We start from the raw sequence: 23,990 nt of genomic DNA on the forward strand, positions 1-23,990 counted from the left end.
AAATCAGGACACAAGCAGAGTTTGATGTTGCTATATCACTAGCTATTCTGTTGGGATGTATTATTCAGTTACCATCCAAGAATCTAGTACAGAGTTGTAAGAAAGGGGTTTAAAAAAAATAATCAAAGGTCTATAGTATTTAAGAGATTGAATACATGTCTAAATCAAATCCCTCCAAAAATTTCAGAAATCATTTAGCCTGTATTTTCTGGAGTGACAAGAAATTCCATGTACTTACACTAAGATACCATGAAGGACCTGATTTTCCAGTAGAGGTGAGCTGTGAAAGTTTAAAAAATCAGCCCTCATAGTGCCTCAGTTTTAACCCTGAAATCAACCCTTGCTTTGATAAAGAAGTGTTTGTTAAGCTCGGAGGAATAAAATGTCATCAAAGTCACTAGAATGAGTCATGCATTTATGAGAAAAATAAAAAAATGCAACTAATTTTGTAACATTTAATTTACAATAAGCGACACGCATGTATGAAGACGGCATTCGGAGAGGAATATAATAGTCAGATGATGTATTAATGCAAGAAAGGTGATTTCAGAACAAAGCAACATACTGTAACATAAGCAGCCACCATAATATCAGAAAGTCAACTGACTTTATTTGCATATGTGCCCGTATGAGTATGTCTTCCCCTGCTCCCATGAGCTGAAGTCTTTGACCAACTTTAACTGCTTTTAGAAAGGACCGGATGAAAAGTACGTATACATATTGACGTGCTTTGCTGTCCCCAAACGCTTACCCAGGTAGTGTATCATGAGATACACAGCCTAAAATTCTGTTACTAGGATTGAGATCTCAGTGATGACATTCTTTGCAGACCTCCTTCAGTCTTTTTAAACATCCATTCTACATTTTCTGAATCCCTTTTGCTACTGCTGAGTGCTCCTGTCTAATTTTCAGAATGAAAGTTAATAGAACTACATCTCTAGACACATATAAAAATAAAGGGTCACTGTTTCCAGCATTCTACCATGAGATTCATAGTGTAAGTTGTTTGTAAAAGGTCTATGATTTGGATTTGCAAGAAGAAAAAACCCAGATGTTCTTTCACATGACAGAGACATCTTTAAAGCCTGAAGGTTTTTTCTAGTGCTACTTATTTTTCTAACTCTGTCATTGACAGAATAGTTTGCTCTTGCTTCTTCAGTTTCTTTTTCAAAGTTTTCCTCAGAATTTACTGTTCTGAGTTTGATTTGTAGATCACTTGTGAACTGTCATTAATTGTAAGTAAGTCTAATGTTTAGGAGTCCCAGTAGCCATTAACTACTCCTTAAAAGAATGGATCACTGTGGCAGGTATGTCAGCAGCATGACTTCCCCTTACCTAGCCAAAATACCTTCTTCCAACATATACAAATGTCAGGCCAAATCACTGTAGCAACACTGAGAAGGAAATACCTAACTAGTGGCATTTTTGCAGGCTTCAGTCAAGTTTTCTTTAATATTTCCTTTATAAGTTACTGCTGCCAACTACCTTGAATTCAGAAAAAAACCTTTCTTAATGAAGAAATCTACTGAGAGTTTTATCTTGGGCTTCTACCATTTATTCTTTGAAATATATGCTGAATCTGCTACACTCAGATTTGAGATACTAGTTGTATCAATATGGACCCATGGTTTCAAGCCTTTAGATATGCAAATTGTGTTTCTGTAACGAACAAAACCTTAGAGACCATGCTGTTGTGGTTCCACAGAGCCTTTATTGCGCCTCATCATTATGCTAAATTAATACAAATTTCCTGTGTGTCCAGAATTCAAAGTCAATCAAGTGGCTTAATCTCTGAGGGTATGGGATAAAAATGCTATTATTACAGTTTGGAAGAAGGTGAAGGATTACCTTTAAAAGCACGCAGGCTACATGCTAGGACAGCAACTCTGAAACACGGGCCCGTTAGGAACCGCATCTTAACTGAGTGTGAACTTACAGATTGCCTCCTGCCCTAGTTTTGATTGCGAACTAACTCCCCACGTTTGTATGATGCATTTTTTGGCAACTTCTGTAGTTGGCTCTGTAGAGAAACAGTATTAGAAAGGTATTTGTGATTTGTTACTGTTCTCTAATGCACTGAGTGTTTTGACTTTTTATTTTTAAAAGTTAATCGCAGTGTTTACTTTTTATGTTTGTTTCATCTTTTTCCCCATATGCTTTGCTTTTCTTAGCTAGAATCCACAAGATGAACCAGTGCCAAGTGTCCAGTGAGTTTTCTGAGGCATATTAGCAGATGATATGCAGCTCTTGAGATCCACAATCTGCAGTTTAAAATCTTGCACGTTAGCAGGTCCAAATGTACTTTGAAGACTATCTCTAAAATTGATGATACTGTCATGATATTTAGCATTTGTACTTCAAAGTTGCCAAAGCTATTTAATAAGATTGACTAAATGATCATCCTAATTCTTCTTTGAAGGAGTAGCTGTCATCTTATTGTGCACAAGTAATAATGAGTGGCTCCATTGTTGATGCTGTGTTTTGGTGGGGAGGGGGATAATATCTCTTGTTTCTGAGCAATTTTGGAAATTTCTTATGCCTCTAACATGAGAAGTGGTTTTACTTTGGAAGGCAGGGAAGGACAAAATAGTCATTTGAGGTTCTTTCTAATCCTATTTTCTTTAACTTACTTAAAAATAAACTGCACCAACAGGCTGAGTTCGAACCATGGCATAATGCTGATGGGACAAGCTTGCGTCACAGCAAGTCTCTGGGTGCATGATCCCTGTGTAGGTGTTCCAGGGTTTTTACTTCAAGACTAGTACCTCAGATTAATGCTTATAGAGAAGGGAAAATGGGGCATGAGCAGAAAATTGAAGAATTTGGCTTTCCCTTGTATTCCTCCGTGCGTGGGATTTCTGTTTGTCTTCCAGAAGCTCCGGCTGATCTGGTGCAGTGCTAACAAAAGGCTAACAACTGTCCTGCCATGAGCACTTCATGTTGACCTTGAAATGATCTTTGTGCTAAAGACTCTGGTATGCACCCTGTGAGGAGTTACCTCAGTCTCAGGTTCAGGTGTCTCTTGGGGATTTGGTCTGTTTGAACTTATTTTAAGTAGATTTCTTTCCTGGTCATTTGAATGTTAGCAGCCTCACACACAAAAAAACCAAAACACAACCAGCAGCATAAGAAAGAACATTTCCAGTCCTATCCAAGTCCGATTGGCCTAATTTCCTCTCTCTGACAGTAACCAAGAACAAAAGCCTAGGGTATAATATAAAAGTAGGGCAAGCAGAGATATTTGCCCGGAACACTCTCCAACCTAGCATGGTGCATGGCTCAGGGATTCCCCGATCCGGAAGTGATCTCTTCATATTTAATTGCTCTCAGTAGGTTCTTCCCCTGCGAAATTGTTCATTTGCTTATATTGATTACAGCAAGAGAAACATCACTTGCCTCACATGGTATTTCTTAGCTATTTCTTATCACCTGGTGGCTCTTGGATTAAGGACATCTTCTAAAACCAGGAAATATGCTGTGATATGTAGTAATTGCAGCATACCTGAAATGTCCTGATTTTCATCAGTGACTGTCTCTTCTGAAAAGATCACAAGTATTAACCAAAAAAGCAGGTTCCGCAACCACTTTAGGTCAAGTTTTAGGAGAGGAAGAAAAATTGTCATCAGCTAACTTTTCTTAATTGTCCAGAAGTAATTTCTGCCATTCAGGGTGGTTTGGCATGGTTTTCTTCCTGAAGTTAAAGTTGTAGCTGTGTAAATCTCTTGGACTTTAACTGGTCAGTTGATGAGTTCCCACACCTCTGGAAGCCACTGTTAGATGTTATTACATGCAGGACGTATGAGGGGTTGTGTATATTTAACCTGTATAGGAAGACATGTCTTCAGGGCCATGCTTGTATAAGCATGCTGTTTGCTGACAGGTTTGAATCTTACCCATGTTAGTCGCTGACAGTTTAGTTCTTTGGTATGCTTTGTTTAATCTCTGCCTTTCCCTCTACAGTTAAGTCACTCACAATAGAAACTGAAAGAACTTACAAATACTGAAGGATCAGAATTGTGTTGGAAGGGAAAAAAACAACAAAAGCCAAGATTCTAACTATTTATGGATCTTGTTTCCCAACAAAGTATATCTAAAAGCCATTGTCTCAGGGTTCAGAGACAGCTAAATGATTGATTTCACATAAAATATTTGTTGTTCTAATTACAGTATCATCTGGGTCTTTGGCAACAAACAGATGCCAAACCAGCCTTTACATACCATCTTGAAAAACTTATGATTTGCTTAGTGTGCTTTATAATCTAAAGCATATGGCTTTGCATAGAACTGCAGTATCCAAGATGAAGCCGTAAGTAATGAATCACTGGGTGGAAGAAAATGCATTGCTTCTGTTACGACTTCTTTCAGTGTGCGTATTCAAATGGTTCTGTTTAGGGTTATAAACAAAAGGCTGTGCTCACAGTTTTAGCAGTGTGTTACAGATTCTGGGATGCACATGACATCAAAGAGGCTACACTAATTTCCCTAGCAGTCTATGGCTCTTGGCACTATGAGCACACTCCATCTGAATAAACAGAATTCTAGTTCACCACAGTTGTGTGGGGGATCTGAGGTGATCATGGAGCTTGGTTTTGTTTTATCTTAAATCTTTCTAAGGACTTTTTACCCCTCCAGACTCTGTGTTTTCAGTGAATCTGGTATCTACATTTGGAGCTGTAGACTTAGACTACAAAGCACTTGACACTGAAAATAATTAAATCTAACTTCTTAGTTTTACCTACCAAATTCCAGAAAGAGCGCTGAATACAATGAAGTTGCAGGATTTACTAAAAATTAATCACTCTTTCTAAGAATCAACATATATATTTTTAAGTAGTTCATGTCTTTCCTCTTAGCAGCAGTTATGTGAAGCTCCATTAAGGTGTTTTGTGGGAGTTAGCAAGGGCTGAGGCCTTGCAACTCCTCAAAGGACATCTGATTTATTGTTCTTTCCATGCTTGCTTGTCAGTAGCAGCATGAAGAGCACCAGCCCCTATAGATATCCCTGGACACGCTTCTGTAGAAGAAGGGACTGAGAGAATTTGATGGCAAGAATGGTTCCCATCATAATATCTCTAATTTTATTAATAGAATGGCTGGCCTTACTGAACATTTGCAGAGCTCTGAAGCTACTGCTAGGTAAGCATTAAGTATCCTGGAGAGAATTACAATTGTTAATAGCATTAAATATGCCAGTATGCCTCCAGGCTCCTGATATTACTAGGTTAGTCAAATCCTCTGATGCCAAAACTTAGGTTCTACTGCTTCACCACTAATGGCTGTTGATTCCCTTCTCTTCCTTAGTTTCTCAGTATCTTACTTGGCTGTTTCATTTTTTGTCTTTTCCCTGTCTGTTTCTCTTTCCTGTGGTTTTCTCTATTCCCCTCTTATTAACCTCAGATGGGGAAAAAAGATATTCGAAACATACCTCATCGCTTAAAAGTCACCAAGTAGTCTTACTCTTTATTCTCTCCTACCCTGTGTTGTTGTCCCTTGGTATAGTTTTGCCAGCACTGAGATTAAAATCTTTCAGAGACAGTGTGTTTATTTTCTATCAGCCTTCAGCATTTTTGCAGCACTACCATAATATAATTAAATATATAGTATATACCATAGATCTGGTAACTTCATCAGTTCCCAGATGAAGCTACAAATATTCTACAGTAATTGTTCTGTGAAGCCTATTAGCCTTGTTATCCTGTCCCTGTTTCTGATGTGTTTATAGTTGGTAGCATTCAACAGGCAGTGTACAAATACGCTGTGACTGGAGCTCATACTAAAGTAACACTGACCACAGCAAACGGGTGTGCAAGATAGTTCCTCACTAACTGGCTTGAGTACAGCAGGCAGGCAGGGGCAGCAGGAGCTCAGTAGGGGCTAGCTGCCTGAGTATTCACTTTCCTTCTCAGGCAAGCTCTTCATTTTGCTCCCATTTTGCCCTAACAGTGTGATGCAAATTTGTGCAAATCGTGGGAATGACAAAGGGAGGAAAATATGTTTGTATGAAACACTCATGGCCAAACAGCATTATGAGCCCTTTTTAAATATGTCATTTTTTTTTTAATTAAAGTTGAAATAATTAAAATCATGAAGCCTAGTTAATTTACAGTATTTTTTACTGCATAAGTGACATTCAGTCACTCCCGTTTAATGCTGATATGAGTGGGACCAGAATCGCTAGCCCCTTGAGTCCTCTGTTTGAACAGACTTGTATGATACAGAAGAAATGTAGCTGTTCCTTGAAATCAACATGCTGCACATAATTATCCACTTAGCATCCAGTCCAGGAGGAGGATGTATGTTATCATTGCCTGTGAGGTCATTTCTGCATTTGCCCAAGACTTCAAGAGAAAAAGTGAAGTTAACTTGCTGCCTTGAAAAATGATTCAAAACTGGAAAAGCTTGAAAACATCAAAATACATATAAATTATCAAAGGAGAACAAAGACAAGTTTTTCCACAAAAGTCTTCTCCCCAGGCTATAACAATGCTTTACATAGGCATGATCAATATATCCAGGCTTGAGAACCAAAGTCTTTTGGAATAAATTAGACTGGCAGGAAAAGAAACAAACAAAGAACAAATTAACATGATTTTAAACATTGCTTAAATTTTCATGAATGTAGACCTTGAGATGTTATGATGAGATCCCATGAGTCTGTGCTAATATTTGCTTATAATTAAGGGTTGCACTTTCATGTTTCATCTGATATTATAGATTGGAAATCTGCCACATGCTTACTATTTTTCCTGGTCATACTGATTTATTTACTTCATTTGCTTATTCTGTTAATAATATATATGATCCCCTAAATGGCCCCATTACCTTTCCTTTAGCAGGCTATCCCTTCTCATACTCTAAATCTCCTTATCTGAGTAATTATAGAAAGACAGTGATACTAGGTTTGTGTTTACCTATAACAGAAAAAGAGACAAGTCTAACCCCTTCAAAACCTGCTTTGGGTAAAATGTCTTCAGAAGGAAAAGGAGAGTACTTGGCTCCACCCTTCAACATGTGTTGTAGTGGATGGAGTCCCTTCAGCAAGGGAATCGGTGATGCAGCCTGCTTTGTGGCACTGACACGTCGGCAAAGATCCCTTCTGCACATTCCTTGCAAGATGTCATCCAGAGTTTAGAGCTCCCTCTGTGCCGCACCAACCTTAAAAGAATCTGACTCACATCAGTGGATTTTACAAGTTCCAAATGCAGTTGTCACTGCCTGGTCACCATTTTCTCTGCAGAATTCGCATCTAGAAAAAATAAGCGATCTTTGGTGAGGTTATCAGCAGCAAGGGGGTTTTGAAGCAAGGGTTTATGAACAGCTTAGGAATACCCCTAGCTTCATTTCAGAAAGCAAAATCTGATGATTCTCGGTTCTTCTGAAGAGTACACCCAGTGCCTGATTCCCAAGTTTCCAATGCCGAGATAAGCAGGAGGAACAGGACACCTGAGGTTATGTCCTGAATATCAAATGAAGTCATCTGCCTCAAAGGAAGTCATTAGAAAAATACATTTGAGCAGGTAATGTTTTGAAAGTATTGGTCTGGACCCAAATCATAGATGCACAAGTCCTTGTGTCAGTGCTAAAGAGCATAGAGTCTTTCGTTAAACCTTACTGTTTGGCAGTTTGTACAGTTCTGAAAGAATCCTTTGTAGCTTGTTGAAAGGGTACATTTTTAAACCAAAAAATCATCTAAATAGGATATGGCATAAGAAATGTGCTAATCATCTCCAAGCCAAGAGATGTCATAAAAAGTGTCAGTATGACGGGATGTGATGGCTAATTGAAGAAAAGTATTTCCATTTCAGCCATAAGAAAGCAGAGAAGAATCACATAGAATTTCAGAGGTGAAAGTATATCCCAGAAATCAAAAGATCAATAGAAGATCTTCCACAGATTGAGACTCATGATAAAAATCACATTAGATAAATTAATATAAATTAGGTAAATTAGATAAATGAATTAAGAGATCCATGTCACATCCTGAATAGATTTTAACTTTAGCTTGAATCAAAATATACCTTTTCTAAAAGCTTCCAATTTCAACCTGAGCTTCTTCATACTGCTAAATGTATTATTTGCTTTGTTCCTGAGTGACAGGTTTCACTGTGTACTGTATTTCTGGTCTGAAATTTTCTTCCACTTCTGGCCATTAGGCAGTTCAGGCTTCTTTTTCCAAAGGTGAAAAACTCTCCACCTTGTATACAGGGGTTTAAACTTGCTTCAAATCACCTCTTCACAGTCTTTTGAAAAAAAATGAAATAGAACTGCCTTCTTAAATTTCTCACCTTACGGCAGGTTTTCCAAATTCCAGAGTGCTCTTCTCCAAGCGTTCAGCAGTTTACATCACTAACTAAAATAATTCTGCACTCAATGATAAAACTATTTTCCTATTTCTATTGAGTAGTCCTCTGCTTTGCACCCAGTCTACTTCAGATTCAGCTGAATATCCATGATGATTCCCTCTTGGAGACACTGCTTTCCAACTATGCAATTCCCAGTTCTGGAAAATGTAACTCAAATGTTTAAGTTTGCATTTAGTTGAAACCACATGTCTTTTTAAAACATCTGAGCACTGCAAAGTCCTGGACTACTGGCTTGGGGTCTTACATATCAGTGAAATAGAGAGGATAACCAATAGTGGTAATAAGGAAGCAAACAGAAACCCCATTGGTATGTTTACTTGTAAGCATTTTATACTCAAACAGATTTGCCCATTTGCCAGTTTCTAATTCCCTTCACTGTAAGCAACATCAATTTTGTGACAGATTTAGGGAAGCATCGACATGAGCCATGCTTATGAGCTTCCGTGGGTTTGAGAGAGGAAAGGAGGAGGATGCCCAGACCCTCAGCTACCCTACACTTCCTAGGTCAGCTGACAGAAGGCATTTTGCATACTCTGTGTTATTTCTGCACAGCAGAAAGGAATTTACCAATGAAGAAATTGGAATTTCTGCTCTTAGCATTACAAAGACGAAGTTTTCTTCCAGACAAAAGAGGGACAGATCCCTTACTCTAAGAACAGTGCTAAAGGACAATTTGAAGGAAGCACATGTGCTCACTCTCTCATCTGGTCTCTCAACTTGTAGCAAACTCAGGAGCCTGAACATGGCAGAGGCACTTGGCACAATTTGGGTGCAGCGTAGACAGTACCCTGATAATGATGCTGGTGCTATTGCTATTAACATTGCAAGGGACTTTTTTCTTATTGGTGATTTTAAGTTTGTCACCAAAGGAAAATATTTTAGAACAGCATTTAAAATGCCTATTCAACTGCTGAGTGTTGAGCACATGTTAATACCGTTTTCTCCAGATATGGTAGTTTATGATAAATGTTACCAGATTTTGTACAGTTCGTGTAGTATGCTACTAAACACTAAGACAAATGGGCCCTCTGAAAGGGTATTTCCTTTGGAGGACATAAGCTGCAGACCACCCATAGGATACACAGAAATAATTGTTAGGATAAAAAGCTAGAGAAGAACATTAGTGTCACAGAATTCTAATGAATAAAATATATTTTTTAAACAAAGACTATGCATACAGGAGTTTTGAAAGAAATAACATGAAGGCCACAACAGCATCGGAGAGAAAGGAAAGAATAACCTCATCATATATTTGAAAATTTCTAAGTATTTGTGTGCTGTGTTTTACTTCTGGCAGATTGGTGTGTGAAATCATGCAGAATGGTGAGGACTGGAGCCTTTACTCGTACCAGCCTCTCACTAGAACAAAAAAAAAAAATATTTGTGGAGAGGTGTTCAAGAACTATGTTGCTGTAAAAAAGGACTCAGGTGGCCTCACGACTGAAAATATTGCTTGTAAAAATTGCAGAAAGAGACATCAAGCTCTAAGATCAATTTGAGCGACTCTCAGAGCCAACAGAGATAGAGTAGAATGTTGTGGCAGGTCTTCTGCAAAACTTCTAGAGACTTCAGAGAGAACAAAACTGTACCTCAGTCCTATCTAAATATTGGAGAACAAAGGTTCCAAAGACACAGATATTACTTGGGCACTCAGTTTCCCCAGAAGTATTTTCTGGAACAGTTTCTGCCTTGTCTGGGTATGTACAATACGAGTAAGTAGCAAAGGTTCAGGCTCAGCCATCACAATCTCTTTAGCAAAAATATAAAGGTTTACTGAACTTGAAAGTGTAAAGCAGCAAAGCTTAGGGTGTTAAATTACTAAGCAGCATAAATGTATTATTTAAAAGTTATTTTGTACTACTGGAGAAATGGAACCTTTCTCTACAAAATTGGTTTTGAATTTTAGAGCCAGCTCTGCAGTCAGTTCCCCGGTGGCCATTTAACCCACCATCCCGCCCAGGTGTTGTGAGGGAACATGACAGTTGGCACAAAACAAGTCCTCCCCTCCCACACAGACATTGCAGTCCCTCACTGAGAGGAACTTAATATCTTTCAAATTTCACTCTTGAGAGGGAGAAAGATGGTGAAAGAAAGGAAATCTCCCAGAGCAGTCAGTCATCTGGCTGAAAAGGCTGAAGTTCAACCTTCTCCTCCTCTACCTCAGCCAGTAATTGTGGAAAAGTACGATAGTTGCAGACTGCAAACCTGGGTGTATAGTAAGCCTCTTTTGTAATATTACCTGCTCCTTGAGGCCAGATCTTATAAATGGATTTGTAGATTTGAGTCCTGCATTCGCACAAGACACATTGAATTCAGTCTTGAAGGAATTCACGTGCTACTTGATCTTTGTGCTAGTCTTTTGTATTGGAGCAAGTTTCCTGTGCAATGTGGAATGTGAACGTGATGAGAAGTGTATTTTTCCTTCAGTGCCACCAAAAAATTATTTTATTCATACTGTCACTAAAATAATTTTTAACAGGGAGATATCAGAATAATCAAAAGCATTGGGAGAATTATTTGAAAAGGAAATTACCTTTCTTTACCACCCACAGAGTCTTTTAGTAATCTAGTGATTCTGATTTATCCTTAAAATAGTTTTCGTGGTGATCTAGAGGGTGCAGCACAGAAAATACCAGGTAAAACAGAGTACAGCCCACTATCATGTCTTTTATCCTTAATAAAAAATTTTTTAAAAAAAAAGGAAATAAAAAGGCTGTTAGTTCTTTTCAGAATGTTGCCCTTCTGAAATATTTCCTTCATCTTTAAACTCTGCTTTCCAGATGACTTTAACCAGCTGTTACTTTACAGCACATCACAAATTATATTAAGAAAGCATAATTCCAAACTGGTTCGATTACTCTGATTAAACAGAGCTCCATGTCAAGAAGGTAGCTTTTTTTCTATAATAAAAATGATGATAATAGACCAAGTCTCATCAGTCAAAAGGTTTTATTACTGTCTGCTGTAAAAAAACGGTTTTGCTGCTGCTGAATGATATATCCCTAGCTAGTCACAATATACCTCATTTCCTGCTTCGATAACAAAAGATGCTAAGATAAGTGTGAAAGGAATAAGGAGCTGCATGATATAGATATATGGAAGAATAAAAACTGTTATAAAAGTAAAAATTAAGTTCTACTTAGAAACTTGTTTGAACTAAGTTTCAAAAGAGAAAACACAGATCTCCAAGTTTCTGTGTGCTTGCTTTGGATAGGACAGACTTGCTAATAAATCCAGGACCAAATAGGACAGAAGAAAAGACTGTTTACGGACTAAAATATGCTAAGACGTTCACAGCACCTGGCACAGCTTAAAACTAAATTGTGTTATCTTACTGTAGGTTCAGAAAACTGTCTTGAACAGAAGCTGAGAACACCTCGTCGACGATGTCAGCAGCCCAAAATGCTGAATAGCCCTGAGGACAACATGTACTATAACCAGTTAAATGTGAGTTCAAAGTGGCAATAAAGCTGTTTTACTGGCTTTGTTTCCAGTTAATAATTCTGTTATTAATACCTGTTTCAGCCCCTCCAGCCCCACCCCCACGTTCTTCTGCTCTCGTCTTGAACATGTGCTTATGCTCTTTATCTGTTGCTTTCATGTCAGGATGTCTGCCTTCACGGTGAATAATTGATGTGGTTTATCAAAGACGAGCAAGATGCATGCTTCATCAGGCTCACTTGAGCCCTTTGATCAAAAAAATTATGCTGTGACTTCTGATATTATCAGCATCTGCTTGCATTCAACACAAAATCACTTTGAATTAAAAATTAACGACTTGCTGCTTTGCTTTGACTGTGTGTTCTTGGCCCTCTCCACAGGGAACTCTAGAATATCAAGGGAGCAAGAGGAAGCCAAGAAAACTTGGGTAAATATCTATCTTCTTAGTTCTAAGCAACTGTAAACAGAAGAAGTCCTTTGTGATATTACAGAATATGCAAAACTTTCTAGAGAGGTTTCTAAAAATAAACAATTAACATATTTCTGTGAGTTGACATTGGACATTTTCTGCAGAAGCAAATGTAAAACTTGTATGTACTGTTGTCTGCAGACACTAGAACTGATTCTTGCAAAATATGCTCCCTAGCTCTCTTTGAGTACTACTAAAAAAAAAAAAGCAGCTTTCTTTATGTTTTTAAGTGCACTTAGCACTAGTGAAAGGTGCCAGATGAAGGGTGTTGAAACTGAAGTTCTGTAACCTAGAACACAGACAGAAGCCCTGCCAGCTTTGCAGCAGCACACTCACAGTGGGTTTCAGCCAGAGGACACTCAGCCCAAAAGGGAGCTGCTGCTTCTCCTTTGTACTGGGTCAGTTCTCGTTGTCACGTGAGCAGTTATCACCTGGCTGTAGGTAGAAATCACAGAAACCAGGTTACAAAAACAAGGCTGGCTGCTATACAGTTGTCAAAATGTTCCATTGACTGGTCCCATGGACCAGAGGGAACTGGTGGATGCTTGGTCTTGCAAATGCACCTACTCCAAAAATGTACATGAACTTTTTGTATTATTTCCTCTCATTTTAATTAATCTCCTGACTATAACTCTATGAATAAAAAGTCTTTGAGTCAAGGTTATAGCCAAAAATTTTGCACAACTGCACAAGATTTGGTTTATTTTATTTCCCTCCCTTGCACTCCTGTTCAGGGAATAGAAGTCTGTATTCCTGTTCAGGAAGATGAAAGCCCCTTGATGGCAATAGGGCATTCCCCAAAAATTGGTGATGAGGTCTTTGGCTCATATTCACAGCAAACCATCAGCTGAAATACGTTATCAAAACCATACCCAAATTGTGGAAAATACACAAAGAAAAAAGCCACATTGCTAAAATGAAATGCCTATTTAATGCAAATATTTGGTGTATCATTCTGTACATCCAAACTGAAAGACTATATTACACTTCATTGATACTCAGAACCATTCAGAGTATGAAAGCTGTATCTTTCTCATCAAATCATCTCACCTTTTTTTTTCTTTCTTGTAGTAGCTAGCACCCTTCATTTGCACATCCACAGCGAAATTCCTATTTCTGAAGATATCGACAGAATTCATTATTTAATAAATGTTGTTTGTTTTCTTTCAAGCCAAATCAAAGTGCTGGATGGAGAGGATGAGTATTACAAATCATTGTCAGCTGTTGAATCTATCCCTGAAGATGACAGCTTTCTCACTTCCCCGTCTCCTCCTTCTTCAAGAGGTGTGTCTTTTGCTCAAAGCTGAACCTCACTCTCTTGACTAATACCGGTAAGAGTATTTTCACTGGTAATCTCTTCCAATTAACTTTGGGCATGTGTGTTTATATATTAAAAAGATACAATTTCAGCTAGTAACTTTCCTTCACAGAGGAGGCCTGGTTTTGCGGCTGTACATTGTCGCGTTTCACTGTACCCCTGTGAGCAGTCCCAGTAAAGGGGAGCAGCACTCCCTGTACGTGTTGCTGTTGGTAATGGACACATTTGTTTAGCAGCAAGGTTAGTTTAGTCAGTTCCGACCCCATCTTTCCTGCTCCCCTCAGCTGCTGTTCCCACCCTGTGCCATCCCTTCTGTTGTGCTGGCACAACTGCTGGTAGAACTGTGTGAAAAATAAGATCAAGGAACTGAACTGGATTAAAAGAACTCTGTACTAAAAATTTTCGTTCGGGGTCGTACTGAAAATGTTTTGTATGTCATTAGACTGCTATTAAACATTTTCCTTTATCACTCTCTGTGCTGTCTATGGCTTTTAATGCTACAAGAATGTACAGAGTAAAATAATCTAAAATAACAATTGTGTCTCAATTTCTCTTGTAAATACTTTCTTATAAAGTATGAATTTAACATTAAGTTTAACTTGGAGAATTATTTCAAACATAAGAAACAAAACAGTTTTAAAGCTGGCATTTCACACGCTGCTTCATATAGTTCTTGTGACTGAGGCCATCATTATGACTGTTATTCTTGTTATCTATGCAAGTATTTAATTTCTTTCTTAACCTGTATCCCTGAGCTTCTGTGATTCCTGCAGTCCACAGCCCTCTTGTATGCAACAGGGAAAAAAGTGTCACCTGTAATTTTTTCTAGTTGCTTTTCACTTTCTTTCCAAATCATTAATGAAACAATGTGTAACTTTCTATGGAACACTGAGATGCTTTGCTGGTGACTGTTGCTGTGACAGAAGCTGTTTATTTCCTCTTTACTTTCTGTTTCTGAGACATGTTTTTTTTGATCTGTGACAATTCTTAGCTTCTTTTCCATACAAGCTCTTGTGAAAAACTTTTGGAAATAAATTGTTCACGTGTGTATTGCCTTACAAATTTGCCCAAAATTATTCTTTCTCTTTTTGGGTTGTTTGTTGTTTTGGGTTTGTTTTTTTTTTAAAGACACTGTACTGATTAAATCTGGCCAAGTATTATACAGACCTAGTTGTGATGCTTGTTTATATCTCCCCTGCAAATGGCTTACCCTGAGCTGTGCTAACAAATCTTCTTCTTTGTGAAGATGCAGTTCACACCTGTTCCTTAAGCTATAGAATTTCTCACTATCGGGGTTCACTGGCACCATCTTTTTGACCACAGGACAAGGAAAGATGGTGTGGGAAATGAGACCTAAGTGCAGTCAGGGCATCCTTAAGCCAGAATAGGGTTTGAAAGGAGAAAAGGCAATTAAATAGTTCAGCAAAAGCTTTGTCTCTTCTAATAAACACAGAAATTGAGTCAGGGCAGAAGGGGATGAGAGAAGTCGTCAATTGTTCCAGGAAAAACAAACCACTCATTCTTCACCCAAAATGTGACAGAATGATGCTTTGTGGTTCCATCCTTCCTTTTTGAAAACTATTTGGGAAAATAAAGTTTTATTATTACTGCAATTCACATCATTATTATGCATAGCTAGAGATTATCAATTGTTCCAGTTAAACGGTAGTGAGACTTCCAGTTAGATATTATGCCACCTGTCTAAAACCAATAGTTTGTTTAGCTTACACTGAGTAATGTTACACTAAACAATACGTTACTTTGAGTAGTTCTATTAATTTCATAAAGAAGTAAGGGAAAATAAAAAATAATATATAATTCAATGAAGCACTTAAGCTAAAGCCTGAGTCCCACTGAAATCAATGAAATTTCAGCACATGATTAAGTGCTTTGCTGATAGGGGGCCCGAGTTAACCAGAGCAGATTCAGAACATTAAATAGTAAAGCACAAGCAAAATGTGAACACTCCCTAAGTACATTCCTTAGGTTTCTTCTTTTTTCTTCTTCCCAATTGTTAAGGTGGTATCAGTCTCAGCCATCAGAAATGGACTTCAAAGAGATTTTAAGCAGCCTTTAATTGCATGGAAAGGGTAAAATGCATTATTTTCCTTGTATTATGCAGGGCCCCTGTCTACATCTGCTGTAATTTTTCAAATTCAATTAATATCACTAATATTTTTATACTGAAGTTACTATCTAAAAGCTGCTGTTGAATAGTGCATCTTTATTCTTGGTACCTCTTGACTCAAAACTGTGCTCAAAGCCAGTCTCTGTGTTTTATTATTTCCTAGGTTATCCCTCTTTTCTCATTTGTGTCTGATCAATTCACTTTACCCTCACCAGATAACCCCTATGAGGTGGCCTTCTCTCCCCCACATTTTAGCACACATATATATATATACCTTTAGATTATTAAAGGCCATAGCCTCAGCTTGCAGTAGAGCCATGCTGTCGCATTAAACTGGCCAGAGAGTCGCACTTCTGTTCCTACATTGATAGACATGCTTGTTTGGGTTGAGGGATTTGTGCATGAAAAGGAGTATAGAAGATGTGTCAGTGTGATGATTGTGGTCAGTGGAAGCATATCAACGTTAATTGCTTGGATTTTCTCATTGGTTTTGATACCATTGAAGCATTGTTCAGATTTTTTTCCTTTCAAGCGTGTTATCCTGAAATATTAATGTATTTTGCTTCATAGTTCATAACACATCCTGTTCTTAATATTTTATAAAAGTAAAGAGTTTAAATCCTGTTAGGAAGAAGAAAATTTCTTAGACAGTGTGTAATACATTAAACAGTTTTCAGCAGATGGGACAGAAAAGGGCGAAGCTCAACAAGGGATTTTAGTAGATTTCTTCTGTAGACCTTAATGGCACTAGAAACCCCGGCTTGCTGAGGACAATTTCTGCCTTTCAGTTATGGCAGCTTAAAAACTTCTCCCTGTGCCAAAAAAAATCGGGCAGGGGGCTTTTGGAGATTAGCTCCTTTCACTTGGTAATTTTAAACGTGCTTCTCACTTAAACATTTACATCACTTTAGTTACATAAAGGGACCTTAGAATAGGAGTAAATTGCAGCCATCTTAAATTTGCCCCCGGTGTGACCTCGCTCACCCATACACTGTAAGAGTGGTGGAAAGGGCTTTTGTGCACTCTGGGTCTTTTAAGTGGCCCCTATCAGGCCATCCAAGGAGTTGTTGTTACTTAGAAACTTATAAAATGTGGCTATAAATAAAGTAAAGCTGGAGACTTTGCTATGTCAAGGCAGTCCAACAGTTGCTTTTCTTTTTGGTGGTAACAAAACCAAATTTTTCAACAGTAGGTACAATCACGACGTCATCTTCCTGGAAGGAAAACTTCTTCCCAATAGTAGGCAAGTAATGATTATCTTACGTTATTTAGCATAGTTGCTAATATGAGTATAATGCTCATATAATTACATACTTACATGATGTTTTTCCATGTTTTAATAACTGTAAATGTTTATACTTCCAAGAAATTGTCTCATTGTATTTTAATTCCCCCAAGTTCCTGACTTCAGGTACACTATGATACTAAGTGCTCTATCCAGCACTACACATGCACACGAACACCAAGTGGATTTATTGTTTCAGTTTTAAACAAAAAGTATATTTAAACATGGTCCTTTTTAATTGCGTTTGAGACCTTCTGATCTGTGATGTTAAACGGTCAATGTAAATGGTTGCATGCTGTAAAGATTTGTAAGGAATCTCCTGGTGTTGCCGTGTTCTACATTTAGATCCCTTCAGTCTTTTCTATACTTTATTTAAAGGTTGTCTTGACTGGGTAATCTCTAACCTTCATTGTCATAACCAACATCCATTGTTGATAAGGAATATTTTTAATTTTTTTATCTTCTATCATGAAAAATGGATATGGTTTTAAATATAGGAAATAATAAAAATTAAAAATTATAAATTTAAGATATGTAATGTCTGTGGGTCTATTCTTGTTTGATATTGAATTCAATAAACAGTAGAAAAACGGGGTGGATTTCCTGTACTTTGTTACATGGTTGTCACTGGTGGTACAAGACATGTATGCCCAAAGCCTGCAGTTTTAATACATAGTGGTCTCTTTTCAGTGTCCATTGATCTTTGCTTGATTTTATGCATATGAGGACAGATGATCAAATCTCACATTGTAGAACTCAGGTACCTCACTGTAAGTAGAGTTTCTTCACAGGTTCAGTGTTCTAGAGCACAAATTAGGAATACATAATTTAGAAAAAGGTTTTGTGATTTCATGAAGAAGGAGTAAGAAGGAAGTTTTGTGGTCTGGAGGTCGAGATGTCAGGGTGGTACTACTAGCTATTTCACACCAAATTTATATTGATGTAAAATGGGATTTAAGTCACAATTTTAAAATTTCATCTTTTTTTGAAAAAAAGTAATGTAATAAATGAATAGTTTTCCCTTCCTTTTGTAAGGATTGTAACTGTATTGGGCTATTGCTTTGTTATTGTAAAACAGTTAGCAATAAAATGAATGACTGACGTCCACTGTAGTTATATTTCTCATTCTTCCCCCCCCCCCTTGAAACGGAAGGAGAATTTTGAGAGACAGCCAAGCTCTGGCATTTCTAAATGTCTTCTAGTTAACCAGATACATATAGTACATACAATTAAAAATAAAGCCATATGGCACAAAAGTAGCATTCTCTAAGAAACAGGTAAGTGTTTTAGTACCAATATATGCACAAGATGTGACATTTAATAAACTTACCCATCCTGCTTTTAACTCTGACGACAAAATGTGAGAAATAAGGTGAATTTTGTTGTTACCACTAGAAATAGATTTCATTAATGTGCCTTTTCTTTACGACTGTTCACCCTGGGAGGAGTTGTAGCAGAATGCTTAATTGACAAAAAGTGTTTCTGTTTGACTCCCAGACTGACAAAAGTAGCACAGGATGCTGTGAAAACCAAAGGCCAGGAAGCGGTCCTCTGGCCCAGAACTAAAGGTTACAGATCTCAGTGAGAAGCTTTGTTTCCCCTTCATGCTGAACACTGGAACTGGTAAGGGAGGAAGCTGACAATTCATAATTGTAATGCACTGTGTCTTTAAACATGGGCTGATGCCCTAACTCATCTTAATGGATTTCTCAAGAATTATTGGAAGTTGGTTTATTACGTGTATAAATCAAGTATCAATCAGAACAGTAAATATATACATTATGTTACCAGGGAAATGTTTATTGTAGTACTCATGTGCTGTGATCCTAAAGGACATAGGAGTGGATATGTGAAAAACACATCTTGGAGTAATGTTTCCAGAAAGCAGATTACATATTATTGATCAGGCCAGTAATAGATTAAATTCCTTGCTTTTGTTTGGCAGGGCTATTTTTTTTTTGCAGAGATTATTTCTTCAATAATTTAAATAGTATTTTATAAGATACTTGGCAAATGGAGATGGCAAGTAGGTAGAACAACATGTTTGCATTTTCTGCAAAAGACCCAGTTTCTGACCCATTACCAGTGAAAAGAAGGCTTGAAAGTCTCGTCTTGATCTCTTAGTGAAAGTAGTACCACCGCAACACAGACTGGATGCTGACCGTTGGGCTGGAGTACAGTGCTGGGAGGGAGGTGGGCAGGCCTGTCAGGGACAGCTCTGAGAACTGTTGTCCTACAGATTGTGCCAAATCTCTGATGAAGACCTATCTAAAACTGGACTAGCAGAACCGGAGCACCATGCTGTGTCATGCACTGGTGGGGATGGGTGCAACCAGGACAGGGGTAGCAGGGTCTTGCGGTTCTGGTGGAAGTGATCTTGCCAGAGTATGGCATTGCTGTGTAGCTGGCACATGATGATATGGAGGTGCTGCATTGGGGCCCTTAGCAAAGGTAGAGGAATGCACAGGAAGTTCTTCCACAAGATTGTGTGATGGAGTTTATTCAGGTTTTTGGTTTGGTTTGGTTTGTTTTACTGCTGCTCCCTGTTTTAAGCAACAACAAAACACAGTTAATGCAACGGGAGAGGTTGTGCAAAGGATGTAAAGGCTTCTGTGACAGACCAGCTCTTACTGACATTGCAAAATCTTTGAAACAGGAACTTTCCATTTTGTAATTTCTGCTCCCTCAGGCATGAGCATCTTAAGTGCTATCATAAGAAAAATCATTTAAAATAATCTCTTCATTTGACAAAATTGTCAATAATCTACAATCCCCGATTTCCATACACGTTTCCATACACAGACTGCTGAATGCTGTACATGAAACGAGAGAGGCAGCACAGTCCATCAATCTCTACAGCTGAAACCTGGGACAAGACAATGTGTTAACTACACTGTTCCTAGTTTGCCTTTATGCCTCAAGATGAAAGTAAGCTTTAAAAGAAAAAAAAGTATGAATGTAACCACCATTCTCTATGTTCTTGTTCCATAGGATTAGTGTGATGGGAGTTTACATCCAAATTCAGAGACAAGTGCTGTACATAATGAGGGCACAGACTTAATTTATTTGATTAAATTGATCTGTTAAAAGTTAAGTTTTGAAAGAAAAACAAAATGGGAAGCTTCATAAAACTGTATCTTTTGATAACTTCTATTACAATCTCTAGCATTTTTAACTCAGTGCAGATTTACAGCTGAATTCCAATTGGAAGTTGGTATTGATTGATTATGTTGCTCATTTAACATTCCAGCATGCTGCAACAATAATGCAGCAGACTGTGATAAAATGGGATGTGATCTAACAGGACATGACCGATGGGATGAGAGCAAAACGCTGGGTCTGCTGGTAGTGCTGTGCAGTAGTTCAGATTGGCATCTTCTGTGCTTTGATTGTTCATTTCATTTTACTGTCATCCTACTGAGTTGAACATTTTAAAAGACACAGCGTTTTTCCATCTGTAAGTCATGGAAAGACAGATGGATATGGAGAAACTCCACCTACAGCGCCTTGACTGAATGCCATTGCCCACTTAGTGGTAGAGAAATCCCTCCTGGAAAATCAGAATGCCCTTAAACGTATTATATTGTGAAAGACTCTTTAATATAGGAACTTACTGATATTTCTATTTCTTTTTTAAATGAGTACAAGTAAAACAAACTGCTTCTTATCAACAGAGCTGCTATATTATAAACACCACTTCTGTTACACTGAAGTTAATCCCCAGTCCTGTTACAAGAAACTCATCCTTATTAAAGTAACATTAAGAGCTTCTTTTTATTGATCTGTTCCTTTCACTTAATGATAGGAACTTACTGATGTTTTAATAATAACCTTGCAAGCTTTATCTCATTTTACTTCAATGTGTGTTACAGAAAGATGCTATGGAAACTAACTTAGCATAAACATTTTGCAGATGTCTTTAAAGGTTAGGGGAAAAAAAAGGTTTAGTTGCACTGCATGTTAACAAAGATGGCTGAAAAACTACAAGATAAAAGAGAGCCTCGAGTATGAACATCAAAGAATTGTTAATGACAAGAAATACCATTAGGGTTAGCATCCCTTTTGTTTCAGCCCCCTCACACCTGCAGTGTGTTGCAGATTCTGTCTTTGTTGGCACATCTGAATTACTTCCATTAGCATTTATAGAAAAGTGGCTGCAAAACAACAGAAATGTACCCCTGGTTTTCTCTGTTGCTCCAAAAAGTCAGATATTAGGTTCTCTGTGGGTTTCCTTCAAGGTACAGTATCTTATTGTAAAGGAGACTACAGACCCAGGATTCCGTTGATTGCAAATGAGCTAGGTTGAAAGGAGAGGGGAGCTTTTGTTACTGCTAGAGAACTAATATAAGCAACTACAAGAAGCACACATAAGAAGCTCAGACATTAGCAATAGCAAAATCAGAGCGTGAAATTCAGATTAGCCCTCCGCAGGCTGTGAGAGGGAGGGGGTATTGGAAGACTTGGCATGGCTAAAGGTGTAACCTGTTTCATTTGGCCCCTGAAAATTTTTAACAGATGGTGGGACCAGCTGTCTTTTTCAGCCATTTAATAAACTCTTCGGTGGTAACAGTTTGGGAAGTGGGGGGTTTTGAGTTTTAGGCCAGAGGAAAAAATAAAGAAATCTGTCCCAATTGTCTTTGCCAAATAGTGAAGTCTGGAAACATTATGAAAAGTTAAAGTGAAAAATCTAATTGATTATACTGTCCTGATTATCCATTTCAACAGAAGAAGGGGGGAAAAAACTGCCTGTGCCCAAGTGGACCAGTGCGTGGAAAAAATGCCTATTATGTTGTTATCTTTATCTGTCATTTTAATTTCAGCACTTGCAAAGGAGGCACATAATGAGAAATTTTAAATGAGCTGTAGAATGAGAAACTGTCTTACTTTTTGAGACATGATACTATGTCAAAGTAACAGTCAGAGTGATCTTTTATATTAAAAATGAATCCAGAAATATGTCTTGGATAAGATTGAGTTTGCACGGTCTGCCCAGGTGAACGCAGCAATCAATGAACTTATCCTGAGTTGCAAACCTGTGTTATAAAATGACACTAACCTGCCATTTTAGAAACACAGTGTTTCCAGAAACCTCAGTGATATGTGGGATTTTGTTTATGATGAGACTTTTAAAAAAAACACGGCAACTCTCTTTCTCCAGTTAAATTAATTTTTTTTAAATTAACATTTCCAGCACCACACTTAAATGGCAACTCTCAATTATATGAGATGTTTTATTTAAAAAGCATGTCTAGTGTCTTTGAACAGAACAGTTCTTTTTGCACATTTACATGCTACCCAGCTGAGCAGCCAACCCTTCCATTTGACAAGGGCTTTGTTCTGCCTACAGGCCTATTATAAGCCCTAGATTGTTTGCCCTTAATAAATTGCAACAATAAGACAGAAACCCCTTTCAAGTTAAGAGAAATAAAACACGTTGCCTACATAGCAAAGCATATGAAGTTTAATAATGACAACAGAAACATATCTACTAAATCTCATTTGTTTTGCTCCCAGATCACTGCAGTTAAGATAGCACAGAAAGGTTAGCATCTTTCCATGCATCGAACAAAAGATTAAAGAAAACAACAGTGGGACAAAACCAACTCTAGCTACAGAATTTTGGGTTTTTTCACAATATAAAATCATGCTGGATGCTATGTAAGGAGACTAGTGGGAGCTAAACTGGAAAGAAATGTGAACGTAGAGCAGAAACATGTTTTTAACTGAAACAAAACACGATTTCGTATTAGTGAGAAAACAGAGTGGAAGTCATTGGAATTGAAGAATTTATACTACTCTCCAGTGTGTTAGTGTGTGTCTGCCTTGTGTGTGCCCTTCAGACCCTCCACTGAATCACAAAGCCCTACCAATTTTGCTTTTATAGCAGCTAATGGACATTCTTCTGTGACTCAAGTGTTGGTGGGGAACTTGTGATCTTAAACAAAATTGTTAAGCCCTGTTTATGAGGCCCCATTTGTAACATTCAGCTGTCAGCTGTGTTGTGTTTGCTAGAGATTGTTAGAAACAGCTACCTTTGTTGAACTTAGGTCTGCATTTTTTTCACTTAAGCTGGAAATTCCGTATGAATTTTAGACTATATCTTCCAATTATGAAGAAAATAGGCGGCAGAGTGCAAAAGAGACAACACTCTGGACTCCCTCTGCAACCATAAAAATCAAGGTGAGCATATCTGTCATTAAACCAGTAGATATAAGTAATTTGAGAGAGCTCTCCCAATTAGAAATTCATTAGTAACTCAGTACAGTATTTTCAGAAAGGAAGTCCAATGACTGTTTTATTTACAGTTTACAATTTTTAAATTCTTTTTTTTTTAATTGCAGATGGAAGTCCTGAGGATATAAGTATTTCTTTGCTTTGATAATAAGAGAAGTATGCTTAGTATTTGGAAATGTTGTTGACAAGCTAAAAGTACAGTGATAAAAACTTTCAAAGGAAATGTAGTGTTTATGACAGGTATTGATTCAGCTTGGTTAAAGGCTATTTTTCTTTCTTTTAAGGTATTTTTGAGCTATGGACAAAACTCTGAGGACGATTAGGTATTTTCTTGGGAGTGCTCAGTATTTTAGATACCCCAAACTTTTCTCCTGCTCAGCCACAATGTGCAGGAAACATCACTGTCATCCTGTTCTCACAGAAAGGGGGAACTGAAGATCAAGGTGGTCGTGGTTTTTCCCTCTCCTGTCTTCTTTTGTGTCAAAAAGAATTAGAGGGAGATTCTTCATTGTCTTTGCCACAGTGCAGTGACAAGGTGCCAGCTTCACTGCTTCTTCCAACTGCTGCACAGAACCAAACGGAGAGCACATAATTTGTTATTTCTGAGAGGGAAAAGCCTTCCTGTGCTACCCTGTGGCTTCCTACAGCGCTATTCTCTGTTGTATCCAGTTACTGGGTGACACTTGGAAGAAGAATTTTAAAGGATGAACATGAAGAGAGAAGTACTAATGGTCTTTGATGAAGGGAAAAAT

At 37.8% G+C, this 23,990-nt stretch overlaps 1 protein-coding gene across 1 annotated transcript in view; it reads left to right on the forward strand.

Moving 5' to 3' along the window:
- The window catches only part of MYO3B (myosin IIIB), a 193,728-nt gene extending 180,061 nt beyond the window's left edge, over positions 1-13,667 (forward strand). Inside the window, exons 35-37 of the mRNA XM_084265139.1 lie at positions 11,704-11,810; positions 12,185-12,231; positions 13,445-13,667. Coding sequence (XP_084121265.1) covers positions 11,704-11,810; positions 12,185-12,231; positions 13,445-13,580 — 290 coding nt within the window. The 3' untranslated portion in view covers positions 13,581-13,667. The remainder of the gene's footprint in view (positions 1-11,703; positions 11,811-12,184; positions 12,232-13,444) is intronic.
- Positions 13,668-23,990: the final 10,323 nt, after the last annotated feature.

This window comes from Gallinula chloropus (assembly GCF_964237585.1).
Source record: "Gallinula chloropus genome assembly, chromosome: 5".
Classification (NCBI taxonomy): domain Eukaryota; kingdom Metazoa; phylum Chordata; class Aves; order Gruiformes; family Rallidae; genus Gallinula; species Gallinula chloropus.